At 44.7% G+C, this 25,934-nt stretch overlaps 1 protein-coding gene and 2 long non-coding RNA genes across 8 annotated transcripts; 2 read left to right on the forward strand and 1 right to left on the reverse strand.

Moving 5' to 3' along the window:
• The first annotated feature begins 6,535 nt into the window (after positions 1-6,535).
• LOC134202951 (ileal sodium/bile acid cotransporter-like) lies at positions 6,536-25,595 on the forward strand. Of its 5 annotated transcripts, none has more exons than XM_062677972.1 (4): positions 6,536-6,956; positions 7,023-7,127; positions 23,901-25,281; positions 25,390-25,595. In XM_062677972.1, the coding sequence occupies exons 3-4, from the start codon at positions 23,966-23,968 to the stop codon at positions 25,469-25,471; spliced, it is 1,398 nt and encodes a 465-aa protein (XP_062533956.1). In that variant the 5' UTR covers positions 6,536-6,956; positions 7,023-7,127; positions 23,901-23,965; the 3' UTR covers positions 25,472-25,595. The 5 variants fall into 5 exon arrangements, with proteins under 5 accessions (XP_062533956.1, XP_062533951.1, XP_062533945.1 ...); XM_062677967.1 differs by having other exon boundaries at positions 23,926-25,281; XM_062677961.1 differs by having other exon boundaries at positions 6,536-7,127.
• On the forward strand, positions 8,950-13,145 carry LOC134225441 (uncharacterized). Its single transcript, XR_009983251.1, has 3 exons — positions 8,950-11,754; positions 11,817-12,363; positions 12,487-13,145. It is a non-coding gene; the product is annotated as an uncharacterized LOC134225441 (long non-coding RNA).
• On the reverse strand, positions 13,984-15,729 carry LOC134225492 (uncharacterized). Of its 2 annotated transcripts, XR_009983267.1 has the most exons (4): positions 15,621-15,729; positions 15,223-15,478; positions 14,908-15,160; positions 13,984-14,813 (listed from the first exon to the last, which is right to left on the reverse strand). It is a non-coding gene; the product is annotated as an uncharacterized LOC134225492 (long non-coding RNA). The 2 variants fall into 2 exon arrangements; XR_009983261.1 differs by having other exon boundaries at positions 15,223-15,726.
• Positions 25,596-25,934: the final 339 nt, after the last annotated feature.

Below are 25,934 nucleotides of genomic sequence, written 5' to 3' on the forward strand. Positions count from 1 at the left end.
GATTGCCGTTATTTTTTCGACGTCATTTTTATTATATTTTTAGATTTAATATGCAAAAAGTTGATTAATGAAAAGATCACATCTATATTTCGAAATTTTAAAAGCTCTAATGATTCTGATTTATAGTTTACAGAAGAATTGATCACGCGACGCCTCTGGGCGAGGCACTTTGAGGATTGAAGGTGTTGGTGATGGATACGATAGACGTGATCGAGAGCTGGATGAACGGAGTTAAGCTACATATAGCTCACCACAAAACGGTGGTGCTACAATCAGGGGCTCGTACTGGGTTCGTACTTTTCGTTTCGATGAGACGAAATCCAGCGATTTTTTTGGCTCGAAGGGGAATCTTTTTTCATAGTTTCGAAGCTTCACTTCATTCACCACCTTTTTTAAGTAGAGCAAACCTGAAAGATAAACGAAAATCGTATCTACTTATTAGGTTATAAATTTAAAAAAAAATCGTTTCATATTTTCTAGCATAAACTTTTAATAGCTAACTAGCTTTATGTACCCGTCTTTGCTTGGGATTGAAAAAATAAATAATGCAATTCAATTGTCTAATTGCAGCACCAAACGGAAATGAGCAGATAGATTTACAAAAAGATAGATCGATAAATAGATGCAACTCGATGTGTACACTGCGATCAGTTTCTCAATAGGGTGACTGGTGACTGTATCGGTTTTTCTTTGATTGCACTTTAGTTTATTACTGCAGCAATAGGTTGAATAACGCAACTCTCGGGATGAATATAAGGGTTAGGCGGGCAAGATGGGTCATGGGGTAAGATGGATCAGGGCCGTTTTTGAGCATCCACATTTTAATGTGGAGATTATGACTTTGTAGGAGGAATAATTTGGTTCTACTTTATTGTCACTCGATTTGATGATAAAATTTCATTTTGGTAGAGTATGGCAAGGCAAAATATTTTTCAGCTTTGTTTCTTATGCGAAACACACTTTCTATAAAACGTATAATCTAGTCGAGCAATCCAAAATTTAAACATTTTTAGTAATATAGTGAAAGTATCATAAGGACGAGCTCGGTGGTCTAGTGGCTACCGCTTCTGCCTTATAAGCAGGAGTTCGTGGGTCCAATTCCTGGCTCGTCCTTTTCCTACTTTGTATTTGTATCTTAGTTTTTTCTGTGTTACACGTTCTACCGAAACAAGTCCTACTGTTATAACCTTCCACACAATCCCAAAACCTCCCGTGGCATCTATGAGAGGTCGTAGAGTTCTCTGCATCTTCCTTAAGTAGGTGTCCAATTAACCATCCTTCCCCTTCCTCAGCATTCGCAAGGACGTGGCCAGGATAGATCTCGACTATTGGAGGGTACATTGCTTCCATCTAAGGGATAGTGATTAGTCCCGAATCAATATCTGTGGTAACGGATGAAAGTGATGCTAGTCTCATACAATAGTCTTGGCTTGTACCACCTACGAATTTGTGCGAATTGTTCAATGCTAATGCTAATATAATGAAAGTATCAGAATTAATGGCACGGCAAATGCTGGGTAAAGCGTACCATTGGTACTTCGCGTACCTGAAGGAATAAAATAGACCCCATCTCGCGGTCCTTAGCCTCTTACCTCTTACCTCCCCGCGGTGCTGGCCGGGATACGAGCAACCTTAGGGAAAATCGGGTAACCAACCCCGGTGGGAACTATGGTCGTATGCTGACAGGGAAGGGGGGGTTTGCTACTCTCCGGAGGTGCAAATTTTATTGAGCGTCTGTTCTCCATGTTAGGGGCGGCTGATCATCGTCCGAGTGCCAGCGAGGGACTCTAAGTGAAACTGTGCACCATGGTCCACCGGAAATAAGGAGGAATGGTCCTCCGGAAATTCAGGGGGTTTGGTGTCAGGCCCTGCAAGCCAGCCAAAAAAAAAAAACTCACGCAACGAACAATCAACAAGAGAGTACGGACCAGAACCATCGGCAAAGACCACTGCGACGAAAAGGGACTAGCGATTGGAAACTCGGCTCGTGGAACTGCAAATCTCTCAACTTCATCGGGAGCACACGCATACTCGCCGATGTGCTCAAGGACCGTGGATTCGGCATCGTAGCGCTGCAGGAGGTTTGTTGGAAGGGATCAATGGTGCGAACGTTTTAGAGGAAATCATACCATCTACCAGAGCTGCGGCAACACACACGAGTTGGGAACAGCTTTCATAGTGATGGGCGATATGCAAAGGCGCGTGATCGGATGGTGGCCGAATCAATGAAAGAATGTGCAGGTTGAGGATCAAAGGCCGTTTCTTCAACTTCAGCATAATCAACGTGCATATCCCACACTCCGGAAGCACTGATGATGATAAGGACGCATTCTACGCGCAACTGGAACGTGAGTACGACAGCTGCCCAAGCCACGACGTCAACATCATCATAGAAGCGTCTGATCATCTGACGAACGAAAACGGCCTACGACTAATTGATTTCGCCGCCTCAAAGAATACAGTCATTCGCAGCACCTACTTCCAACACAGCCTCCCGTATCGGTACACCTGGAGATCACCACTGCAGACTGAATCACAAATCGACCACGTTCTGATTGATGGACGGCACTTCTCCGACATTATCGACGTCAGGACATATCGTGGTGCTAACATCGACTCTGACCACTATCTGGTGATGGTTAAACTGCGCCCAAAACTATCCGTCATCAACAATGTTCGGTACCGATGACCGCCGCGGTACCTAGAGCGACTGAAGCAACCTGATGTCGCTACTGCATATGCGCAGTATCTCGAGGCAGCGTTGCCGAAAGAGGGTGAGCTCGATGGGGCCCCTCTTGAGGACTGCTGGAATACAGTCAAAGCAGCCATTAACGACGCAGCGATAAGGACGCAGCGCGGGCGGTCGCGCTGCAGCAAGGTACCCGACAGCAGAGATGGAACAGCTGTGCCGTTCGCAAGAAACACGCAAGTTCTATCAGAAGCTCAACGCATCCTGTAAAGGCTTCGTGCCGCGAGCCGAAATGTGCCGGGATAAGGATGGGAGCATCTTGACGGACGGACGTGTGGTTATCGAAAGGTGGAAGCAGCACTACGAAGAACATCTGAATAGCGCTGAGAGTACAGGCAGTGAGAGTCAAGGCAGCGGAGGAGATGACCACGTCAGTTCAGAGGACGATGGAAGCCAATCAGTCCCCGCTTTGAGGGAAGTTAAGAATACCATCCAACAGCTAAAGACTAATAAAGCAGCTGGTAAGGATGGTATCGGAGCTGAGCTCATCAAGATGGGCCCGGAAAAGCTAGCCACTTGCCTGCACAAATTGATAGTCAGAATCTGGGAAACTGAACAGCTACCGGAGGAGTGGAAGGAAGGGGTTATATGCCCCATCTACAAGAAAGGCGACAAGCTGGAGTGTGATTACTTTCGAGCGATCACCATCCTTAATGCCGCCCACAAAGTGATATTCCAGATCATCTTCCGTCGTCTGTCACCATTAGTGAATGAGTTCGTGGGAAGTTATCAAGCCGTCTTCGTTGACGGCTGCTCGACAACGGACCAGATCTTTACTGTACGGTAAATCCTTCGAAAATGCCGTGAATACCAGGTCCCAACGCGCCATCTTTTCGTTGATTTCAAGGCGGCATACGACAGTATAGACCGCGTAGAGCTATGGAAAATTATGGACGAGAACAGCTTCCCTGGGAAGCTTACCAGACTGATCAAAGCAACGGTGGATGGTGTGCAAAACTGTGTGAAGATTTCGGGCGAACACTCCAGTTCGTTCGAATCGCGCCGGGGACTAATGACATGGACATTGTCGGATGACATGGACATTGTCGGCCGAACATTTGCAAAGGTGGCAGAACTGTACACCCGCCTGAAACGTGAAGCAACAAAAGTTGGACTGGTGGTGAATGCGTCAAAGACATAGTACATGCTTGTGGGCGGAACCGAGCGCGACAGGGCCCGCCTGGGAAGCAGTGTTACGATAGACGGGGATACCTTCGAGGTGGTCGAGGAATTCGTCTACCTCGGATCCTTGGATCGTATTCGAGGATGGAGAGATGCGGCCTCGAACCGTGTATTGTGGAGTCAAATTGTTGATTCAGTGTTATCTGTTTAGATGTAGACTAAATAAATGAAATGAAATGAAGGTACGTGGGTCAAGAGGCGCCATGGGGAAATCACTTTCCACCTGACCCAGGTCCTTACAGGCCATGGTTGCTTCAGACAGTATCTACACCGGTTCGGACACTCGGCCTCGCCCGAGTTTTAGAGGAAACGGCGGAACACGCGTTGTTTGTGTGCCCACGTTTTCGCACAATACGTGACCACATGCTTGCCACATGTGGTTTGGGCACTACCCCTGAGAACGTAGTCCGGAGGATGTGTAAAGATGAAGTTGGCTGAAACGCCGTTTTATCGAAGAAGGTGGCGCGTGGACTTGAGAAATGGCTAGTTCAGGCGCAAAAGAGGTAGTCCAAGGGTTCGGAGTCAGCTTCATGGGTCATAACGGTGCCCTGTGGTCGAACTCGATCCTTTTATCGAACAAGTGGCCGCGCGAAGAACAACATGGTATCGTCGCTTTCGCGGATTTCGGTCAGCCGGGCGGGTTCCGAGCCAGAGGGCGGAAAGGGGTCCTCGTCAAGGCTGGGGCAGGCGTAGGCACCGCGTCGATAAGTCCCTCTGTGTGTTGGCGATTAGGCCCTATTGCAGAGAGGTCAATTTGGGCTGCACGCGGCATCATCATTCTTGATACCAGCCGTGCAGAGGGAAGCAGGCGTGAAGTCGGCCCTTCTCACCTTCCGAGGACATAGGGCGTGGTAAGGCCAACTGGAAAGCCGGCAATGCGCTGGCACGATACCATGGTGTTTTTCTAATTATTGCTGATCAGCTTGAACCGAAATTTAGATTTATTAACGCATTTTGAATACAATTTTAATTATAATATAAACTCACAATTTTCAGTGCTTCTTTCCGTCCTTCTGAACTTGGTTTCAAACCTGAATAACTTTAAACTCTAATTCTTATTTTAAAATGCTATCTACTGTCGGCTATCGCTATCACTGTTCTTTCTCTTCTATCATATTCTTTTATCAACACAATTGTCACAATTCACATAGGGTGACTAGGGCATTATTCTCGCGCCAACACTCTTTGAACCAAAATAATCGTGAGGTCGAACTTTCGCTGTCTCAATATACACTGAACATCGAGATCAAGCCAACTTTTATCCTTATACTCAGCATGTGGTTTCTGTTCACGCTGAGCTGACTTTCGGACACATCCGTTATTGTTTTGGAGATGTACCGGCCCAATCAAACTGTCCATTGCTTGGAGTATCCAGATGTCTTACTGTCTTCGGCGTACTGTGAGAACGTCGAGCAGGGCTACGGCCGTGGCCCGGCGCGGGACCCTACTGGTGCGCTGACGCACACGCAAGCCAAACGGCGGAGACCGGACCCCCTCTGCGGCGACTGCTTCGGTCCTTTCACAGGGTTTCCCCTGACTTCAACCTGATCAGGCATAGTTCACCATCTTTCATCCTGCGCACTCGCAGCAACCAACCGGCCCCACATGCCGGGTACAACATCCGGGGATGAAGTGACAAGTTGAGAGCCGCGCCCGTAAACCCGCACAAGTTTGGCAAGATATGTTTTCTGCGCCTTTGGTGCTCAAGAAGACACGAACATTGGCTCGCCCGCAAGATAGACTTCTTGGTCCGTGTTTCAAGGCGGGTCCCGGAGGTACCTCAATTCTTTCACTGCCGATCGACGGAACTGAGCGTCGCACTTCTCTACGTTGCTGTCAATTGTCAATACCTCAACAGAGGTAGATTGGATCAAATTGGTTAGGTGTGGTGAAGTATCTCGTGAAGGCCAGCAGTAGCAAGTTGCTGAACGCAGGTTCAGTACGTGGCAAACCGCTGCGCTTCAGTGGATACTTTGACGCTGACTGGCGAAAACACGATGGATCGCATGTCTAATACAGGATACCTATTCTTACTTGATGATGCATCTGGGCAAGTCGTCGTAAGCAGTCTAGTGTGTCGCTTTCCAGCATGGAGCAGTTTCAGAAGGGTGCAAAGAACTTGTGTGGCTGCGCTGGATACCAAGACGCATAAGCATTGATGCATCAACGTCTTATGACTTGAATTGCTGGGAAAATTCCATACCATTTGTTAATTAAATTATAAGTGCAATTAGTTAATTAGTAAATGCGTTAAGTTTATCTTAGCTTCAATAAATTATTATATCAGGTCGACTACATTAAAATGGAATCTAAATCCTGTAGTGTCTTAACATCATTTTCCAACAACCAGATTTCGCTCGACTTTAGTTGACTCGTACCTATAGTTCTTTTATTCGCCCTCTCTGATTCACTTTCGTTTCCTTACATTTGCTTGTATATTTATCTACTATACGAAGCAACTGCAACTTGTTACTCTCATTGCTCTCAGGTCCGAAGGTATGGCCGTTCTCTCACACAGATAATTCCCATACGGGAACTGTCAGTGGATGTGCATATATGAAGCAATAAATAAAAACAGAGATCTCTTCAGCACATGCCACTTCTAGGTCGCAGTTAGTTGGCTTCAGGCAGCCGAAACATACACAGATCGTAGCAAGTATGTGCCTTGAACTATTTGCGTAGAACCGCAAGTTTTGCACTGCATCTCGACGAGCATTGCTGTAGCGAAAAGATTAGAAAGTGCTTATTCCTCGCGCTAGACGAGATCCAGCCAACGCTTCAGAGTAGGATAATCCAATTAAATTTGGAATTTCCCAGTTGTTAGTACTTTTAGGATAAACTGAGAGATAATGAGTCTATTCTTTTAAAAGTTCTCATAATATATTCCGAACCTTTAAAATGCTGATGCGACTAGTTTAGGTAGTACTTAACTTCAAGTGATGTAACGTGTCATATTTACTTACCTAGTTATATGCAACTATCGCTGAACGGTTACAAGTGCGAGTGATCAAATCAGAAGTGTTCGGTAAGAAGCAGTTTAGCCAGATAGTAAATAATAACTTTCGGAATTTGGCTAAGCCTAGACTTCAAGGTTACAGATAACAAATTGAGATGTCCGATAAAGTTTAGTCGTAGGGAGTGTACTTTTTATCCAGTCAAAAATTGATCACGCTCGGTGGTTTTTGGAATAGTATCGGTGAGTATCGAAATATCTTAGTTGGTAAAGTTTTCCCGATCGCAAATTGCGATGCAGTCTGAATGTACAATTCCATCAGTTTCGCACACTACATCCTTATTAATCATCAAGTGTTGCAGTGACTAGTGAATAAAAAAAAATCTGTGACCAGAGGCAAACAATAAATATTAGTGATAACGCGTAGGCCACAATTATCAACCGCACGTACCGGTCGTTAATTGTTATGTGAGCTGTTCATAATAGTGATAAAATCTTACATTCCTATCATGATTAAAATCTTTTTTTTTTCAATTCATTGAAAAAAGCACAGATGATGATGTTGAAAGTTAGCACAAGCTAAAGGCGAAGACTTGATTGGGTTTTCCCAAGTTATTCAAAACTATCCACTATCATTCCTGAATATGATGCAATGGAAGGGATGAATGAGTTAAATTAGATGATGTCGCCTGTGATACCATGAAAAAGATGTACGACCATTAAACATATAAGTCGGGCGGTCACGTTTTCAATTCAGATGAATAGGAAGTAAATTGTGTGTTTTCCAACCTGTTGCGAATTTCGTGTCAGATGCGATGCCAGTAGAGTATATATCGTGACCTGAGAGTATCATCAGGAATGAATATCAATTTTCATGATTGTGTATTCTCTTTTTTTTACTTTTTTTTTTGTTCGTAAATTTATGAAAGTTTGATTGTGATACAGATATCATTTGTGGATATTTTCTATTTGGTATCAACCTGAAAAAAATATGTATAGGTACCTAATACAATTAATAAGTAGTAAAGGGCCATAGATAACATCAAATTGTTGGTGTCAATTGGCGCAATTTGGATCAAGGATCCCAAATAGGATCGAAATCCTGGAAAAAAAAATCATAACCACTTTTTACTCGATTGTTACCGGGATCTGCTGCCTCCAATGACATTTCGATCAGCAGAGGGCAGTGCCACTCGCTTACCCGCTGTTTTTCAAAGTGATCGGAAATTCCACTGGTGCTCAGGCCTCCATGTCTGAGGTCCTGTAGGTTCGGATCTAGGAATGGGCACGACGCTATGGTCGTCTCCGCCCAGGTGCACCTCTCTCCGTCGCACATAGGAGTATGTAGTGTAGAAGCGTGGCCAAAACTATTTCACTCATTTTGTCGTCTGTAAATGCATTAATTGAACAGCAATGCGTTTTGTTTGTATGCTCTTTGTATTGATCTAGTAGGGGAGCATCCATAAATTACGTAACGCTTAGAGGGGAAGGGGGGTTGCCCGAAGTGTGATAATCCAAACAAAAAAATTTAATGATTCATACAAAAAGTGTGACATAGGGAGGAGGGAGGTTGAAAATGGCCATTTTTTTGCGTTACGTTATTAATGGATCTTCCCTAGTGAAATTATTGTTATTTGATAAAGCATCACTTGGCGCAAGTACGCTGCCTTTGAGAACTACAGCGTGCTTGCGACGAGTGGTGCCCACCTCTGACTCTGCCAATGAGTATGATTTTTATTTCCCGTTACGCTGGCGAACCGCTGGGAGGCGAACCCAGGTAGTGTGGGCATGGGATCACCACTCCCGACCCACTAAAACCTTCCTCTCCAGTCATTCCCCCGGCCCGCAATTAAGCAATACTTCGGGGGATGACTATTGGGAATTGCGTCCCCTCCATGACGTACACAAGTGCACGTATGCGCCTCAACTCTCCGACACTCCCCATGGAACACATTTGCACAAGACACACTGGCACCACATGTGCCCCAACACACACCTGCCTATGCCGCTTGAATGATTGCAAGAGGAGTAACAGGTACCCAGCAGGGGGTATCCCATGCCGCCATCTCACATAGACAGTCTTCATTCAGTATGGTGTTCACCCCGTCCTGCAACAGGGTGGCACCACTTGTCTACCAAGCCGGAGGCGACCCTAGGTTGGTGGCTCCTATGCCGCTCCTACCTCAGCTACGAGGCAGACCCTTTCATGTCTCCTATTTCTGAGGTGCCGCAGAAGCATCAACTCCCCGACACTCCTGCCAGTCATAGCGAGACTTCCTTTCCCCTACTTCTGAGGTGCCGCAGAGGTATCTGCCCCCCGACACTCCTGCCAGGCCTAGCAAGACTTCACTCAATCCGTCCCTGGCATCCGGATCACACTACTGCCTAAGCAGCCACTCTGACCATACGTACCATGCGAGTCTGACTTGTGTGCTCGCTCATACATTCAGTCCCAATCGCTTGCACCACTTGTGCACCACACTCTTGGCATTCATTCTCTCACTCAGTGGGGGTTGTAATACCCCGATCTCCCATTTATATCCACTACTAGTCGACCCGGCAGACGTTGTCCTGCATAGTAGGCGAAAAAGCGCGTTGTGAACTGCCCATGCGAAATTTCCATACAAATCTTTATTTTAATTTTTCACGATTTACTCAACCCTACTCATGATTTTCGCCTAAGGAAATATCATATAAACCCGTCGGAAACGATAACGAACATTTTTGCTGAAGAAATGAAGAAAATCCATCGAGCCGTTTTCGAGTTATGCGGATACGAACACAGACCATTTCATTTTTATTATATAGATGTGCACCTCCTGTGCATCGTTTGGGCGTGGAACACCCGGCACGTCACGCGTGCCTTACACTCACCTACCCGGGCTTTGATGCTGCCAATAGGTCTTGGACAGATGCTTTGGTGCAGGCAGCGCCCACCTATTGATATTTCGAAGCCCAGATAGTCCTCAGTCAGTGTGGTGGTCTCCCCATCCTGCAACGAGGTGGCACCACTTACCTTACATGTCTCCAATTTTTGAGGTGCCGCAGAAGCATCAACCCCCGACACTCCTGCCAGTCGTAGCGAGACTTTCGTGTCCCCTACTTCTGAGGTGCCGCAGAGGTATCTGCCCCCCGACACTCCTGCCAGGCCTAACCAGACTTCAGTCATTCTAACACTACCGACCATGCGTACCATGCGAGTCTTACTTGTGTGCTCACCCATACACTCAGTCCTTCACTCTGTGGGGGTATTACGAGTAATACCCCCAACTCCCATTCGTTTGCACCACATGTGCACAACTTGGGGGTGTGTGGGTACCACCCACTGCCACCCGCTTGCCGCCGAAGCAGCCCTCATTCTGTGGAACCTCCATAGGCTCCGTTAACGACCTGGCTAATTGTTTCACCCCCCAGGTCATTCATCCCCTCGGAACGGGTCGCCTGACACCTTGGGATTCGGGGTTAGGGACGCCATATTGTCAGCTTCAGTGTTGTACTGAGCCTGACGATATGGCCGGATTTACACCGTTACGCACTACTTCCAAGTATCCATATCCCAACGTAACGGGGAGCTTCCTCAGCATGTAGTATGAAGCAAATGTAAATAAACAATCCCACAAAATTTTTGTTGGTCAACAGTAGTAAAGATTAACTAACATCCTACAAGATTCCAATTCGAACAATGTTACACTTGTCAAGCGGGGTGATATATGTATGCATTATTTACATTTTATTATGCTATAAGCCATTTTACGAGACAGATTCGAACAGCTGATCGAAATTTTGAGTGGACGGCTCGGTCTTTGTTTTGGTAAATTTGCATGCAAACCATCATCAATTCGCCATCATCATCATCATTTCATTCCATTTTCGCAAATGTTCCTTGTAAAATGTAAATATTAGTGTTAGATCTCCTGTCACTTGAGCTTTTTATAAAATAGCTTATATGCATTATTTCCAGTGAAAACTAGATGTACAAACACTGATGTCAAGATGCTCTATATCAAGTGATATAGCTCATAATCTGAACGTACTATTAAGGGGGTTATCATCGACCAATACATAGACGGAATGGTGCCCAGTTTTCCGAGCACCACTCAGTACCCCTGGGGAGTGACCGATTACAATTATTATAATAACCTGACCGTTGAGAAGCCCCTCAATTCGAATTGCGTCAGTTTGACAACAATAGACCAATGCAAACTCTAACTTAACCTCACTTATTTTGACAGTTTACAGAGCTTGTTTACAAGGTGTTAGAAGAAAAATCGATGAAGGGAAAATTAAAATTCATATTTTTAGTTTAAAATTGCTGTGATCCGAATATTTTAGTGTTATTCTTTGCATTCAGCATGAAATCAATCGCAATGGACATCTACATGCGAATAAAATGACGAAACAATTTTATCAGAAGCTGCGCCGGAGGCTAAGTCCCGGAGAAAAAGCTCTGTGAACTGTCAACCTACGTCATCATGCACTGGTTTATTGTCAGTTATGCTCATTTATTTATTTTCTTACCTTTGTTTTGTTAATCGCGCTCAAAATTTTTGTGCGAAAGCGTTGTTAGTTAAAGATACATATATAAATAGGTTTCTTTTGGTTGGATAGGTTTCCATGAATGGAAACATTGATTCGGATTTGATATGCCAGCGGTTAATGGCAATGCAGATTCCACAAGATAATTACTTTACGATGAGAATTTCATACAAGTTTACCGTGCTGCCACTGGCGCTGCAGATTACTCAGATTGCGGAAAACCTGATGAACCGAACTTTACCCGGGTGTTGGACCGAGAAAAACGAATTCTTCCTGCATGCATTTACCGAAAAGGACTACATCGCGCCGGATAAGGCTCTCAGAGCTGGAACAGGTAAGTTCTTTTTTTAGATCGTCATTGAAGTCATTTATAGAATAATAAACTTCTTTAAACAGATTTTAATCAAGAGAAACCGGAAGCGGCTGCTGATCGCAGCAAACCTGAAAATAAGGCGGCATACTCTGGCGGCCTTGTGTTGAAAACGATAAAAGGATTGTACGGCAAATTTATCCTGCAAATGGATCACAGCTCCCTTTACCCCATATCATCCGGTCCGGGAGTACCACATTTCATTCACTACGGTGCTATCGCCGACGACCGATGCAGTAGATGGTGAGAACGCCACCAATCAGATCCTCCAAACAAGCCCTGGAATATTGCCCTGTCAAATTCTCAAACTCGACGAGAGCAGAAAGTCAGCGAAACAACTAATGAAAGCACCTGGTCTGTCACCGGAACTTAACATGCAGTGCAACATTTACCAGATGGCGCTCAAGCTTCCGGCTTCCGGTTGGCGCTACACTAGATCCTGATTCTATGCTCAGCACATGGCCGCTCTGACCACACTAAAAAGTCGGGAAATTCTTATGGATACCAAAAGCAGGAACTAATTACTAATTATTAGTTCCTGCCAAAAGCATCGTGGAAAAACTGAATTACCAGGTTGGTGTTTACATATCACGTTTCTAAATATTTTATTTTTGTGAGTCAACGCAGACCACTGCCTTTGACCACTTTTGCTGTTGAACACTCAATTAATTATCTTTTTCCTTTTCTGTCCAACAGCTTATCTATGGCAACACGATCAACACCAACAGCATCGATTGTGACGAGCTGTTCAAGATCGATGCTAACAACAAGCACATCGTCAATAAAACATTCAAATGCTTGGATCTGAACGTACTACAAGTAGAAAAAGAAGTACCTACGCGGCTGTTTCGATAGCCAAGATCTGGGAAAAATTCGAATGCACGCATGCATGACTTGCATAACTGCAGTTATAGAACGTCTATGTAGTGGTAGAGACTTGGAAAAATCATTATCAGCAGATTTGTGTTTTTATAACAGCGATCGTGTAAAGACTTTCTAGGTTAGGTTTTATAATCAATGGCTAAGAAGGGCCCCTAGTAGAATCCATGTTTGAGACGAATATTTGCTCGACTGGGAATACTGTCGTCCGGTCAAATTACTGCTACATATCGCCATCGACGAACTGGACTTACTGTTAATGAGCAAGCGCAACATCTACACTGCTCGCCTCACTATTCCAACCAGTTCTCAGCATTGGGGCCCTTTTCAATGCACTGGACAATATATGCGGATTTGAGACGCGGGCACTTGGAGACCGCTGTTCCATTTTGGCTGTCGTACAACTGACACAAATTCTTATTTGAGCTACAACACTATTTTTACCAATAACATAATATATACATATTATAAATAAATAAATAATTTCAAATTACATACAATAGTGCTGAATAATTCTCGCTTAACTTTTCAAAAGAACCTAAGTAACATTTTTTCATGAATTAATTTGAATACTGCAATCAATAGCTTTCATGTTGTTCTGTTGATTGCGCTATTCAAATTAATTCATAAAAAAAATGTTACTTAGGTCCTTTTGAAAAGTTAAGCGAGAATTCTCATGATTTCTCTCTCCTTCTCGCATAATAGAAAAACAATGTGGAATATTTTATTGAAATAGTTTTATTGAAAAAGTCGATATCCTCGAATGCTTATAATATGTGCTCAGTGGCGTAGCCAGAAAATTGGTCTGGGGGGGTTTTCTTAACAATTCTTCCGAGAATGTTGTCTCTGGGGGGGGGGGTTACGTCCAAAACCACCCCTGTGGCTACGCCACTGATGTGCCTAATAGTCTACCCACACTAAAAAACAATTAGTTTAAATTCAATATAATCGATAGAAGAAAACTTAAAAAAGCTATCAGCATGGGGTGGTATTGCAACGTAAATGAGTTTCACCATTATAATTAATTTCAGTCAAATTTAAAGCGACAAAGTAACATCATTTATACATAATCTTTTCAAGTAAAAAAATAATACCTAATGTTTTATTAAGTTCAAAACATTTTCGAAAATATTTTATGGACGTTGCTCGTCTTTCCCCGAGGTGGTGTCGAGTTTCGCCCCATACAGTAAATAAACGCATCGAAAAAACATATTTTTCAAAACCAATTAATAAGATCCTTAAACTGTAATAATCAATATCTCGCGCTAAGTTTCATAGGGGCGTAACTGTATTGATCGATTTATCTTCGTCGATGTTTTCTTTTTATTATTGTATCGAATTGCGCTAGTTTGTCGATGATTTAATGGTTTGGTGTGATAAAGGATGATTGTATCATGCACCAAAATCAATAATCATGGTTGTAGCTTTTGGAACAATTGAGTTATTAACTAAATATAAAATCGATTAAGAGAAATCGATCAATACAGTTACGCCCCTATGAAACTAAGCGCGAGATATGTTTCATGCTTATATTATAGGCAAGACACAATATAGAGATGACTAAAGAGACAAATCTGCAGGATGCGGAGGATTTATATTATTCCACAAGAACCAAAGTGTAGGGTGGTGATTGTGCCCCACTTTTCCCTAATTGAGGAAATGCTAATAGAATACTTGAAGTTGAATAGCAGCCATAGAAGAAAAAAAAAGAAACATTACATACCACATTTAGTTAGCGGTTTCAATCTATGATGTGAAAAAAGCTCGAACCCAATTGTGAAGGACTCGAACCCGAATCTTCCAATTCCCGGGCTAGCTACTTTGGTCTTTAGCTCGTAGTTCAGCAGCTCTAACGCTAATTCGAAAAACATATTTCCGGCATCGTTTAAACCGTTGTTCGAATCCAGTTGTCTATAGATATGCGGCACCTTCGTCAAGGAATATGTGCGGTAAATACGGTTAGTAACATTTCAAAGTTCCTTATTGTGCAGTCGAGGATGTAGTTCCCAATACTTCCTTTTGTAGAATGAAGATGCAACTTTTACGACCACCTACCGGCAAGTGTTATTTCGGTTTATGTCGTAGATATCCAACATATAGTCTCGTCCGTAGAATACGCTCTTGAAAAGTGGTATTAGACGGTTCTGAAATATAAAATGACTTGAAAAAACATTGATTAATCGTCAAATTAGCGGCACCAAACCATTTGAAAATTAATAATAAATATAGTAATGATACCTTGATTGCGGCTTGATCCCCTTAGACGGCCGTATGGACAGTATTAGACCCTGTCACCAGATGGCACTTCTTATTATGTGGTCAAACCTAAAACTCCATATAGTCGATGTCTATAAACCAATTCCCTGGTTTAGCGGTTTGGAAAGCAGCAGCATTTCTTCATACAAGTTTGATATTCGTCGGTGACATGTTGCTGTACTTTGCAAACAGCCAGTTGACGAACGATTTCCGTCATGCATTCAAGGTTACGAGCCTGGCCAAAAGAAAAACAAACCTACTAGGAACATCCTAAAAAATGAATAAATTTACTCTTACCCTTCTTGGTTTCCTGAAATCCAAATCGATTTCTTGTTCATCATATTTTAATTCCGGTTCGTGTTCCGCTTTTTTCCATCGGCAATGATTTGGTACTGCTTCGTGTTCTTTATGCCTATCGATGGATCTGCCTGATCTACATGGTGTAGCTGGCCTTTTTTATCGATCGAGTTGGTTATCTCCAGGGATATATTTTTGTAAGCTCGTGCAGTCGTGGGTAACCCGCTGCTGCTTTAAGATTGTAGTTGCTTCGTTTCTGAAAAAGTGGGAATACGCTGGAATCGTATCGACGGTTCCACACTCCGTTGTTCAAACGCGACGGCGATGATGGCGAGATAAAACCGACGGCTACGAAACCGAGACCGAACTGACGGTGCACCGGGTTCCAATCAACTTACAAATTCCACTGAAAGCACGCCACTCAAGCAAGTTTTCTTTAATCAAAAATTAAATTATTCATCACATGGTCAACATGACTGAACAAAACACCAAAAAAGAAACATCACTTCAGAGGAGCAAAACAAACGAACAAACTGTCAAAACGTCGAGAGGGGTAAGTCAAAGGCTTCATAAATTGAATGTATCGGAATGTAATTCGTCACCCACGAGGGGTATTTTTCTCAAAATAAAGAAGAAGACATGGTGCCCGAATTTTCAATGCTTTTGTACCGGACATTGCGGTCTATGTATTGGTCTATGGGGTTATGCTGAATTAATTTTAGCATATGGTAGCACAGGGACTATGTCCAAGGGCTTGACGATCCCTCCCCAGGCCATCTGCGAGTTGTGGGGCTTGCCTAGGATGTGGTGGGGTTTGACAGTGGGCCCTGTTAAACCTCTATAAAAAGCTGCATGTATCCGCAAGTAGGCCCCATCAAAGCGACCGTGTGCCGCTCAAAGCGCACAAGCCCAAGTCATGGTGTTAGGTGGGACGCGGGACGACGGAAAAGCGGGCATCGAGCGGCTACCTTCTACCAAAGCTGTGGCACCACCAACGAGCTGGGAACCGGCTTCATATAGTGCTGGGTAAGATGCACCATCGTGTGATTGGGTGCCAGACAATCAACGCAAGGATGTGCAAGCTGAGGATTAAAGGCCGTTTCTTCAACTATAGCATCATCAACGTGCACTGCCCACACGAAGGGAGACCCGACGACGAGAAAGAAGCGTTCTACGCACAGCTGGAGCAGACATACGATGGATGCCCACTGCGGGACGTCAAAATCATCACAGGTAGGAAGGGAGGAAATGTATAGACCGGTCATCGGACCTGATATTCTGCACACCGTAAAGAAATGACAACGGCCAACGATGCATAAACTTCGCAGCCTCCCGCGGAATGGTAGTCCGGAGCACCTTCTTTCCCCGCAAAAATATCCACAAGGCAACATGGAGATCACCTAACCAAAAAAATGGAAAACCAAATCGACCACGTTCTAATCGACGGTAAATTCTTCTCCGACATCACGAACGTCCGCCCCTACCGCATTGCGAATATTGAATCCGACCACTACCTCGTTGCAGTATGTCTGCGCTCAAAACTCTCGATGGTGTACAACACGCGTCGAAGTCGGACGCCGCGGCCTAACATTGGGCGGCTACAAGACGGTAGACTAGCCCAAGAATACGAGCAGCAGCTGGAAGTGGCACTCCCAATGGAAGAGCAGCTAGGCGCAGCGTCTCTTGAAGATGGCTGGAGAGATATTCGATCCGCCATTGGTAGCACCGCAACCGCTACACTTGGCACGGTGCCCCCGGATCAGAGAAACGACTGGTATGACGGCGAGTGTGAGCAGTTAATGGGAGAGAAGAATGCAGCATGGGCGAGATTGCTGCAACACCGCACGAGGGCGAACGAGGCACGATATAAACAGGCGCGGAACAGACAAAACTCGATTTTCCGGAGAAAAAAGCGCCAGCAGGAAGATCGAGACCGTGAAGAGACGGAGCAACTGTACCGCGCTAATAACACACGAAAGTTCTATGAGAAGTTAAACCGTTCACGTAAGGGCCACGTGCCACAGCCTGATATGTGTAAGGACATAAACGGAAACCTTCTTACGCACGAGCGAGAGGTGATCGAAAGTTGGCGGCAGCACTACGAAGAGCACCTGAATGGCGATGTGGCAGACGAAGATGGCGGTATGGTGATGTACCTGAGGGAACGCGCGCAGGACATAATTCTACCGGCTAAGGATCTCCAGGAAGTCCAGGAGGAGATTGGCCGGCTGAAGTACAACAAAGCCCCTGGGGTTGACCAACTACCAGGAGAGCTATTTAAACACGGTGGTGAGGCACTGGCTAGAGCGCTGCACTGGGTCATTACCAAGATTTGGGAGGAGGAAGTTGGCACGGCAAATGCTGGGTAAAGCGTACCATTGGTACTTCGCGTACCTGAAGGAATTGAATAGACCCCATCTCGCGGTCCTTAGCCTCTTACCCAGCAACTCCTATCCCTACCTCTCCGCGGTGCTGGCCGGGATACGAGCAACCTTAGGGAAAATCGGGTAACCAACCCCGGTGGGAACTATGGTCGTATGCTGACAGCAAGCCAGCCAAAAAAAACTCACGCAACGAACAATCAACAAGAGAGTACGGACCGGAACCATCGGCGAAGACCACTGCGACGAAAAGGAACTAGCGATTGGAAACTCGGTTCGTGGAACTGCAAATCTCTCAACTTTATCGGGAGCACACGCATACTCGCCGATGTGCTCAAGGACTGTGGATTCGGCATCGTAGCGCCGCAGGAGGTTTGTTGTAAGGGATCAATGGTGCGAACGTTTAGAGGTAATCATACCAGCTACCAGAGCTGCGGCAACACACACGAGCTGGGAACAGCTTTCATAGTGATGGGCGATATGCAAAGGCGCGTGATCGAGTGGTGGCCGATCAATGAAAGAATGTGCAGGTTGAGGATCAAAGGCCGGTTCTTCAACTTCAGCATAATCAACGTCCATAGCCCACACTCCGGAAGTACTGATGATGATAAGGACGCATTCTACGCGCAGCTGGAACGTGAGTACGACAGCTGCCCAAGCCACGACGTCAAAATCATCATAGGAGATTTGAACGCTCAGGTTGGCCAAGAGGAGGAGTTTAGACCGACTATTGGGAAGTTCAGCGCCCACCGGCTGACGAATGAAAACGGCCTACGACTAATTGATTTCGCTGCCTCCAAGAAAATGACCATTCGCAGCACCTACTTCCAACACAGCCTTCCGTATCGGTACTCCTGGAGATCACCACTGCAGACAGAATCACAAATCGACCACGTCCTGATGGATGGACGGCACTTCTCCGACATTATCGACGTCAGGACATATCGTGGCGCTAACATCGACTCTGACCACTATCTGGTGATGGTTAAACTGCGCCCAAAACTATCCGTCGTCAACAATGTTCGGTACCGACGACCACCGCGGTACGACCTAGAGCGACTGAAGCAACCTGATGTCGCCACTGCATAACAGCATCTCGAGGCAGCGTTGCCGGAAGAGGGTGAGCTCGATGGGGCCCCTCGTGAGGACTGCTGGAATACAGTCAAAGCAGCCATTAACGACGCAGCGGAGAACAACGTCGGGTATATGGGTCGAAGTCGACGGAACGATTGGTTCGACGAAGAGTGTAGACAGATTCTGGAGGAGAAGGACGCAGCGCGGGCGGTCGCGCTGCAGCAAGGTACCCGGCAGAACGTGGAACGTTATAGACGGAAGAGGAGACAGCAGACCCGCCTTTTCAGGAGAAGAAACGCCGCCTGGAAGAAGCGGAGTGCGAGGAGATGGAACAGCTGTGCCGTTCTCAAGATACACGCAAGTTCTATCAGAAGCTCAACGCATCCCGCAAAGGCTTCGTGCCGCGAGCCGAAATGTGCCGGGATAAGGATGGGAGCATCTTGACGGACGAACGTATGGTGATCGAAAGGTGGAAGCAGCACTACGAGGAACAACTAAATGGCGCTGAGAGTACAGGCAGTGGAAGTCAAGGCAGCGGAGGAGATGACTACGTCAGTTCAGCGGACGATGGAAGCCAACCAGTCCCCACCTTGAGGGAAGTTAAGGATGCCATTCAACAGCTAAAGACCAATAAAGCAGCTGGTAAGAATGGTGTCGGAGCTGAGCTCATCAAGATGGCCCCGGAAAAGCTGGCCACTTGCCTGCACAAACTGATAGTCAGAATCTGGGAAACCGAACAGCTACCGGAGGAGTGGAAAGAAGGGGTTATATGCCCCATCTACAAGAAAGGCGACAAACTGGAGTGTGAGAACTTTCGAGCGATCACCATCCTTAATGCCGCCTACAAAGTGATATCCCAGATCATCTTCCGTCGTCTGTCACCATTAGTGAACGAGTTCGTGGGAAGTTACCAAGCCGGCTTCGTTGACGGCCGCTCGACAACGGACCAGATCTTTACTGTACGGCAAATCCTTCAAAAATGCCGTGAATACCAGGTCCCAACGCACCATCTGTTCGTTGATTTCAAGGCGGCATACGACAGTATAGACCGCGTAGAGCTATGGAAAATTATGGACGAGAACAGCTTCCCTGGGAAGCTTACCAGACTGATCAAAGCAACGGTGGATGGTGTGCAAAACTATGTGAAGATTTCGGGCGAACACTCCAGTTCGTTCGAATCGCGCCGGGGACTAAGACAAGGTGATGGACTTTCGTGCCTTTCGATACCTTCGAGGTGGTCGAGGAATTCGTCTACCTAGGATCCTTGCTAACGGCTGACAACAACGTTATTCGTGAAATACGAAGGCGCATCATCTGTGGAAGTCGGGCCTACTACGAGCTCCAGAAGAAACTGCGGTCGAAAAAGATTCGCCACCGCACCAAATGTGTCATGTACAAGACGTTTATAAGACCGGTTGTCCTCTACGGGCATGAAACATGGATAATGCTCGAGGAGGACTGGAGACATGGCAAGCACGCGGAGTATTCGAGAGACGGGTGCTTAGGACCATCTTTGGCGGTGTACAAGAAGACGGTGTGTGGCGGCGAAGAATGAACCATGAGCTCGCCCAACTCTACGGCGAACCCAGTATCCAGAAGGTACTAAAGCCGGAAGGGTACGATGGACAGGACATGTTGACACGAGATGGGCAGACCAGGTGCAAAACGACTTGACGAGCGTGGGGCGTATCCGAGGATGGAGAGATGCGGCCTCGAACCGTGTATTGTGGCGTCAAATTGTTGATTCAGTGTTATCTGTTTAGATGTAAACTAAATAAATGAAATGAAGTTTTGCCGCAGGAGTGGATGGAAGGTGTCGTGTGTCCCATCTACAAAAAGGGCGTTAAGCTGGATTGCAGCAACTACCGCGCAATCACATTGCTGAACGCCGCCTACAAGGTACTCTCCCAAATTTTATGCCGTCGACTAGCACCAATTGCAAGGGAGTTCGTGGGGCAGTACCAGGCGGGTTTTATGGGCGAACGCTCCACCACGGACCAGGTGTTCGCCATTCGCCAAGTACTGCAGAAGTGCCGCGAATACAACGTGCCCACACATCATCTATTCATCGACTTCAAAGCCGCATATGATACAATCGATCGGGACCAGCTATGGCAGCTTATGCACGAAAACGGATTTCCGGATAAACTGACACGATTGATCAAAGCGACGATGGATCGGGTGATGTGCGTAGTTCGAGTTTCAGGGGCATTCTCGAGTCCCTTCGAAACCCGCAGAGGGTTACGGCAAGGTGATGGTCTTTCGTGTCTGCTATTCAACATCGCCTTGGAAGGGGTAATACGAAGAGCAAGGATTAACACGAGTGGTACAATTTTCAATAAGTCTGTCCAGCTATTTGGCTTCGCCGACGACATAGATATTATGGCTCGTAACTTTGAGAAGATGCAGGAAGCCTACATCAGACTGAAGAGGGAAGCCAAGCGGATCGGACTAGTCATCAACACGTCGAAGACGAAGCACATGATAGGAAGAGGTTCAAGAGAAGACAATGTAAGCCACCCACCGCGAGTTTGCATCGATGGTGACGAAATCGAGGTGGTGGAAGAATTTGTGTACTTGGGCTCACTGGTGACTGCCGAAAATGATACCAGCAGAGAAATTCGGAGACGCATAGTGGCTGAAAATCGTACGTACTTTGGACTCCGCAAGACGCTCCGATCGAATAGAGTTTGCCGCCGTACCAAACTGACAAACTACAAAACGCTCATTAGACCGGTAGTCCTCTACGGACACGAGACCTGGACGATGCTCGTGGAGGACCAACGGGCACTTGGAGTTTTCGAAAGGAAAGTGCTGCGTACCATCTATGGTGGGGTGCAGATGGCGGACGGTACGGGTCTTCCACGAAAGGCTGAATCACATAAGGCTGAAAACTCGTAAGGCTGAATACGAAAGGCTGAAAAGTAAAAATCTCACGTAAGGCTGAAAAATCGTGAGAAACCAATACATATTAGTGGAAGAATTCACATTTGACGTTAAAAGGGGCACAAACTAAAATGATCTGCAACCTTCTTGTGACTTCTTGTTGTCTTTCAATTTTTATACGGAATTCTTATTTTGTAGTCAATACAGCTCATAAAATTTTGAGGTACCGTCGTCGGGGGTGACAATGGGTCAAATGGGGGTGAAAATGAGTTACTGAATAAATGCTTGTAGAATGCATTGAATGTATCTGAGGGCAAGAAGACTAAAATATAAGAGACCTTTTTGAACGATTTTTCTCTACGACCTCCAGACTGCCGGTGAGAGCGAAGACCCATTCTCACTCCCAGACCCATTGTCACTCCCGATGGCGGTAACATAGAAGGGAACAAGACTTAATTGTTCTTGGTTCTTGTATTTACTTTTTGATTCTTGCTAGATTGCTTTCTATTTTTTTCTTCTCTCTTCTTCCTTCTTTATTTTCCTTTTTTATTTCATTATTTCTTCTTTCATCTTTATCTTACTTTTTCCTTCCTCTTTCTTCAATCTTTCATCTTTTCTCCTTCTCCCTTCTTCCGCCTTCTTTCTCTCTTCTTCCTTCTTCTTTCCTCCTTCCTTCGTCTCTGTGAAATTTTTATTCTTTATTCTTTATACTTTATACTTTATTCTTTATTCATTATTCTTTATTCTTTGTTCTTTATTCTTTATTATTTATTCTTCATTCTTTATTCTTTATTCTTTGTTCTTTATTCTTTATTCTTCATTCTTCATTATTTATTCTTTATACTTTATTCTTTATTTTTTATTCTTTATTCTTCATTCTTTATTCTTTATTCTTCATTCTTTACTCTTTATTCTTTATTATTTATTCTTCATTTTTTATTCTTGATTCTTTTTTATTCATTATTCTCTGTTCTTTATCAATCATTCACTATCCAACCACTCAACATGGTTGATCGTATGGTTGAGATTATTTTCACCCCATCAATTTCAGCCTTTCGATACGTTTCAGCCTTCTGATGCTTTCAGCCTTTTGAGACTTTCAGCCTTTCAGAATTTCAGCCTTATGAGCATTCAGCCTTATGTGTTTCAGCCTTTCGTAGGACACCCGACGGTACGTGGAGAAGGCGAATGAACCACGAGTTGCATGAGCTGCTGGGAGAACCATCCATCGTTGGATGGAAAATTGGACTGACTGCGGTGGGCCGGGCACGTAGCCAGAATGTCGGACAGTAACCCGGTGAAAATGGTTCTCGACAGCGATCCGACGGGTACAAGAAGGCGAATTATGAAGGATAATTATGAATAATCTCATTAAAACCCCACTACCTCTACTATTGGTGCTACCTCCACTAAGGGTACGGTTACCCTATTAGCATTAAACAACAGAATTTCCAAAAATTATTATTTTTTCCACGGAAAATTAAAAACTTTCCACGAAAAAAATAATAAAGAGCAATAAAAAAATATGAAAATTTCCATAAAGAAATATAAAAGGGAATAAAACTGAGCATTTTCAATTTTTAATGGAAAAAAAAAATTATTCTGTGGAAAATTTTGTAATTGTTCGGAGTTTTTTTTTCAATTTTTCCGTGGAACATGGATTTCTTTATGGAAAATTCTTCTTCCTTAATAATTGCATTTTAAAAGTGCTGCAATTTTTATTTTATGGAAATTTTCTAATTCTTCGTGGAAATTTTATTTTGCTGTTGTTTGAATAGGCTGTTACTTTTGGCTTGAATGCCTTCAATAAAAATTCAACAAAATAATGTTTGATCTAACATTTCGTTAGACCAATTATTATGAACCACATTCAGAGTAATAATATGTCTACGAGAAGGTAAATATCAATATCGGCCTTGTGGGGAAATTGTATCCTGACTCCTGAGTCTTGGGAGCACACTAGAAACAACACAAAGACTACTCTACTACAAATTAAACAATAATTTTCGACACCCAGGTGGAGAAAAATAATTCTTCCAAAAAATTAAATATACACCAGAGAATCAAAAACTAATATCGATTTCGTATAAACGTATTTGGTATCGAGGAAAGTTGCTAATCAACGAGAGATCGCGTGTTATTGATAAGCTCGTTAGCCGTTATCCTTTCCATCACCTACCGATGGAAACTAGCAGACAGCAAACATATTCCTTTGTCATCTCCCTTCTTTTTAATTCCTTCCATGAGCAGCTGATACCTAATAGCGATAAAGTAAACTTATCATTTAACCCCACTCCACAAATTGCCATCACTATTAACTACTTGACCGTTCATCAGTCTCTTTTCTTCATTATCCCATCAGTGAAATCCAAGCCGGTGTGCCGAGCACATTGAGAACCACGATGAGTTGCCCGCTGCTAAGTTTCGTCGTCTTCCTGGCCGTTGTGGTGTTCCAGTTCGCCAGCTATTGCAAAGCGACCCTAATCGATTCATCGGCAACATTCGGTCAGCCCAGAGACGGCTCGATTGACTGGACAGCCAAGTACGATCCGGCCACACTGCAGATGCACATGAACACCGTTTCGAACATTAGCCTACGCTTGGACGGTTTCACTGCCGAGGATTTGCAGGATAATCCGGACATTCAACTGAAGAGCGAACGCACTCATATTGCTACGGTGCTGCAGGGTATCATACCGATAGTGGAGATTAGAGATAATGGAATCTTCGAGGGTGAATTCGACATCTCGGGATCGTTTTTGGGGTCGACGAACTTGTACGTAGAACTACGTAGGAAAGACAATCAGACGGTGTTGTCTAATGAGAAACTTCCGATAACGGTTATCCGTGAGGAACGGGTTATCGATACGGTGTTTACGATATCGGTCGCAACTTTGGTTTCAATTTTGTATATTAATTTCGGTGCAGCGATGGATATCCCCACACTGAAAATCATCGCTCGCAGACCAATAGGACCGATAATTGGTTTCTTAGCTCAGTTCCTGTTTATGCCTCTGTTGAGCTACGGTCTGGGCCATGTACTGTTTCCGAATGACTACGAGTTGCAGTTGGGGCTGTTCTTCACAGGAGTTTCGCCAGCCGGTGGTGCCTCAAACATCTGGACCGTGGTACTTGGTGGAAATTTGAATCTCTCCTTGGCCATGACCACCATCAGCACATTTGCGGCGTTTGGAATGATGCCGTTGTGGATCTTTACTCTAGGAAAAACCATCTTCGACAAAGGCGAACTGAACGTTCCTTATGCCAATATTGCATCATTCGCCGTTGGGTTGGTTGTACCACTCGGAATTGGATTGCTGATCCAACGTTACAGTCCCAGAACGGCACGCATCTTGGTACGGATCCTTAAACCAATGTCGGCTCTTCTCATTCTGTTCATCGTCATCTTCGCTATAATTACGAACCTGTATCTGTTTGAATTGTTCTCATGGCAAATTATAGTAGCTGGGTTAGGCCTACCGTGGATCGGTTATATCTTCGGGTACATCGTGAGCAAGGTCTTCCGGCTGCCTACCACAGATGCTCTGGCCATCTCGGTTGAAACCGGAATCCAGAACACCGGTATTGCCATTTTTCTGCTGAGATTTTCACTGCCGCAACCGGAGGCCGACCTCACTACGGTGGTTCCGGTATCGAATGCCATTATGACTCCATTCCCGCTTATGGCGCTGTATCTGGCGATGAAGATTCGCGAAAGGTAAGTGTGTTGTGTCGTCTTATGTAGCGTGGGTAGGCTCGATATATGTGTTCATGTATGTGTGTTTCGCAAGTCGATCTGCCCACTCCAGGTCACGTTCCTTTCCAGATGTTCCGTACGCAAGGATGCACTGATACCCAAAGGGCCGAGTAGCGACGCAATCAGGGACGCTAATGATGAAACTCCCTAACTGATTGCTCTGCAAGTAAGAGATCTTCAAACGCATTTGCATGTGTACATACACTTATCGAAGGTATTGATTTTGTACTGATTTTATGAAAATAAATTATATTGTTTTGTAATAAGTGGTTGAACGTTGTAGGGTGTTCTTTATCCGAAATTCCGGTTCTAAATCGAATATAAACAAGAATAGATGTATGGATGATCAAATTATTCAAACAAATACAATTCGTTCGAAATATTTCCGCATTTGATTTTGTTGGCGTAAAAGAGAATTTAGTTTAGTTTAATTTAGTTTATTGAAAATAATCACGTGAACCTTATACATCAAATATTTAGGTAAGCTCAAGGAAGCAACCATGTTGAACTATGGAGATCTTCGCTACGCTGGACCTCGACGTGATCCTATAGACTCGCAACTAGTATTCAAGCAACACATCTCATTCAACAAAGCATCCAAATCTATGGGATTC

This window comes from Armigeres subalbatus, chromosome 1 (genome assembly GCF_024139115.2).
Source record: "Armigeres subalbatus isolate Guangzhou_Male chromosome 1, GZ_Asu_2, whole genome shotgun sequence".
Taxonomy (NCBI): domain Eukaryota; kingdom Metazoa; phylum Arthropoda; class Insecta; order Diptera; family Culicidae; genus Armigeres; species Armigeres subalbatus.

Coding starts and splice junctions, on each gene's coding strand:
- LOC134202951 (XM_062677961.1), top strand. CDS start 23,966: ATGAGTTGCCCGCTGCTAAGTTTCGTCGTCTTCCTGGCCGTTGTGGTG. Junction 25,282..25,389: donor GCGATGAAGATTCGCGAAAG/GTAAGTGTGTTG, acceptor GTTCCTTTCCAG/ATGTTCCGTACGCAAGGATG.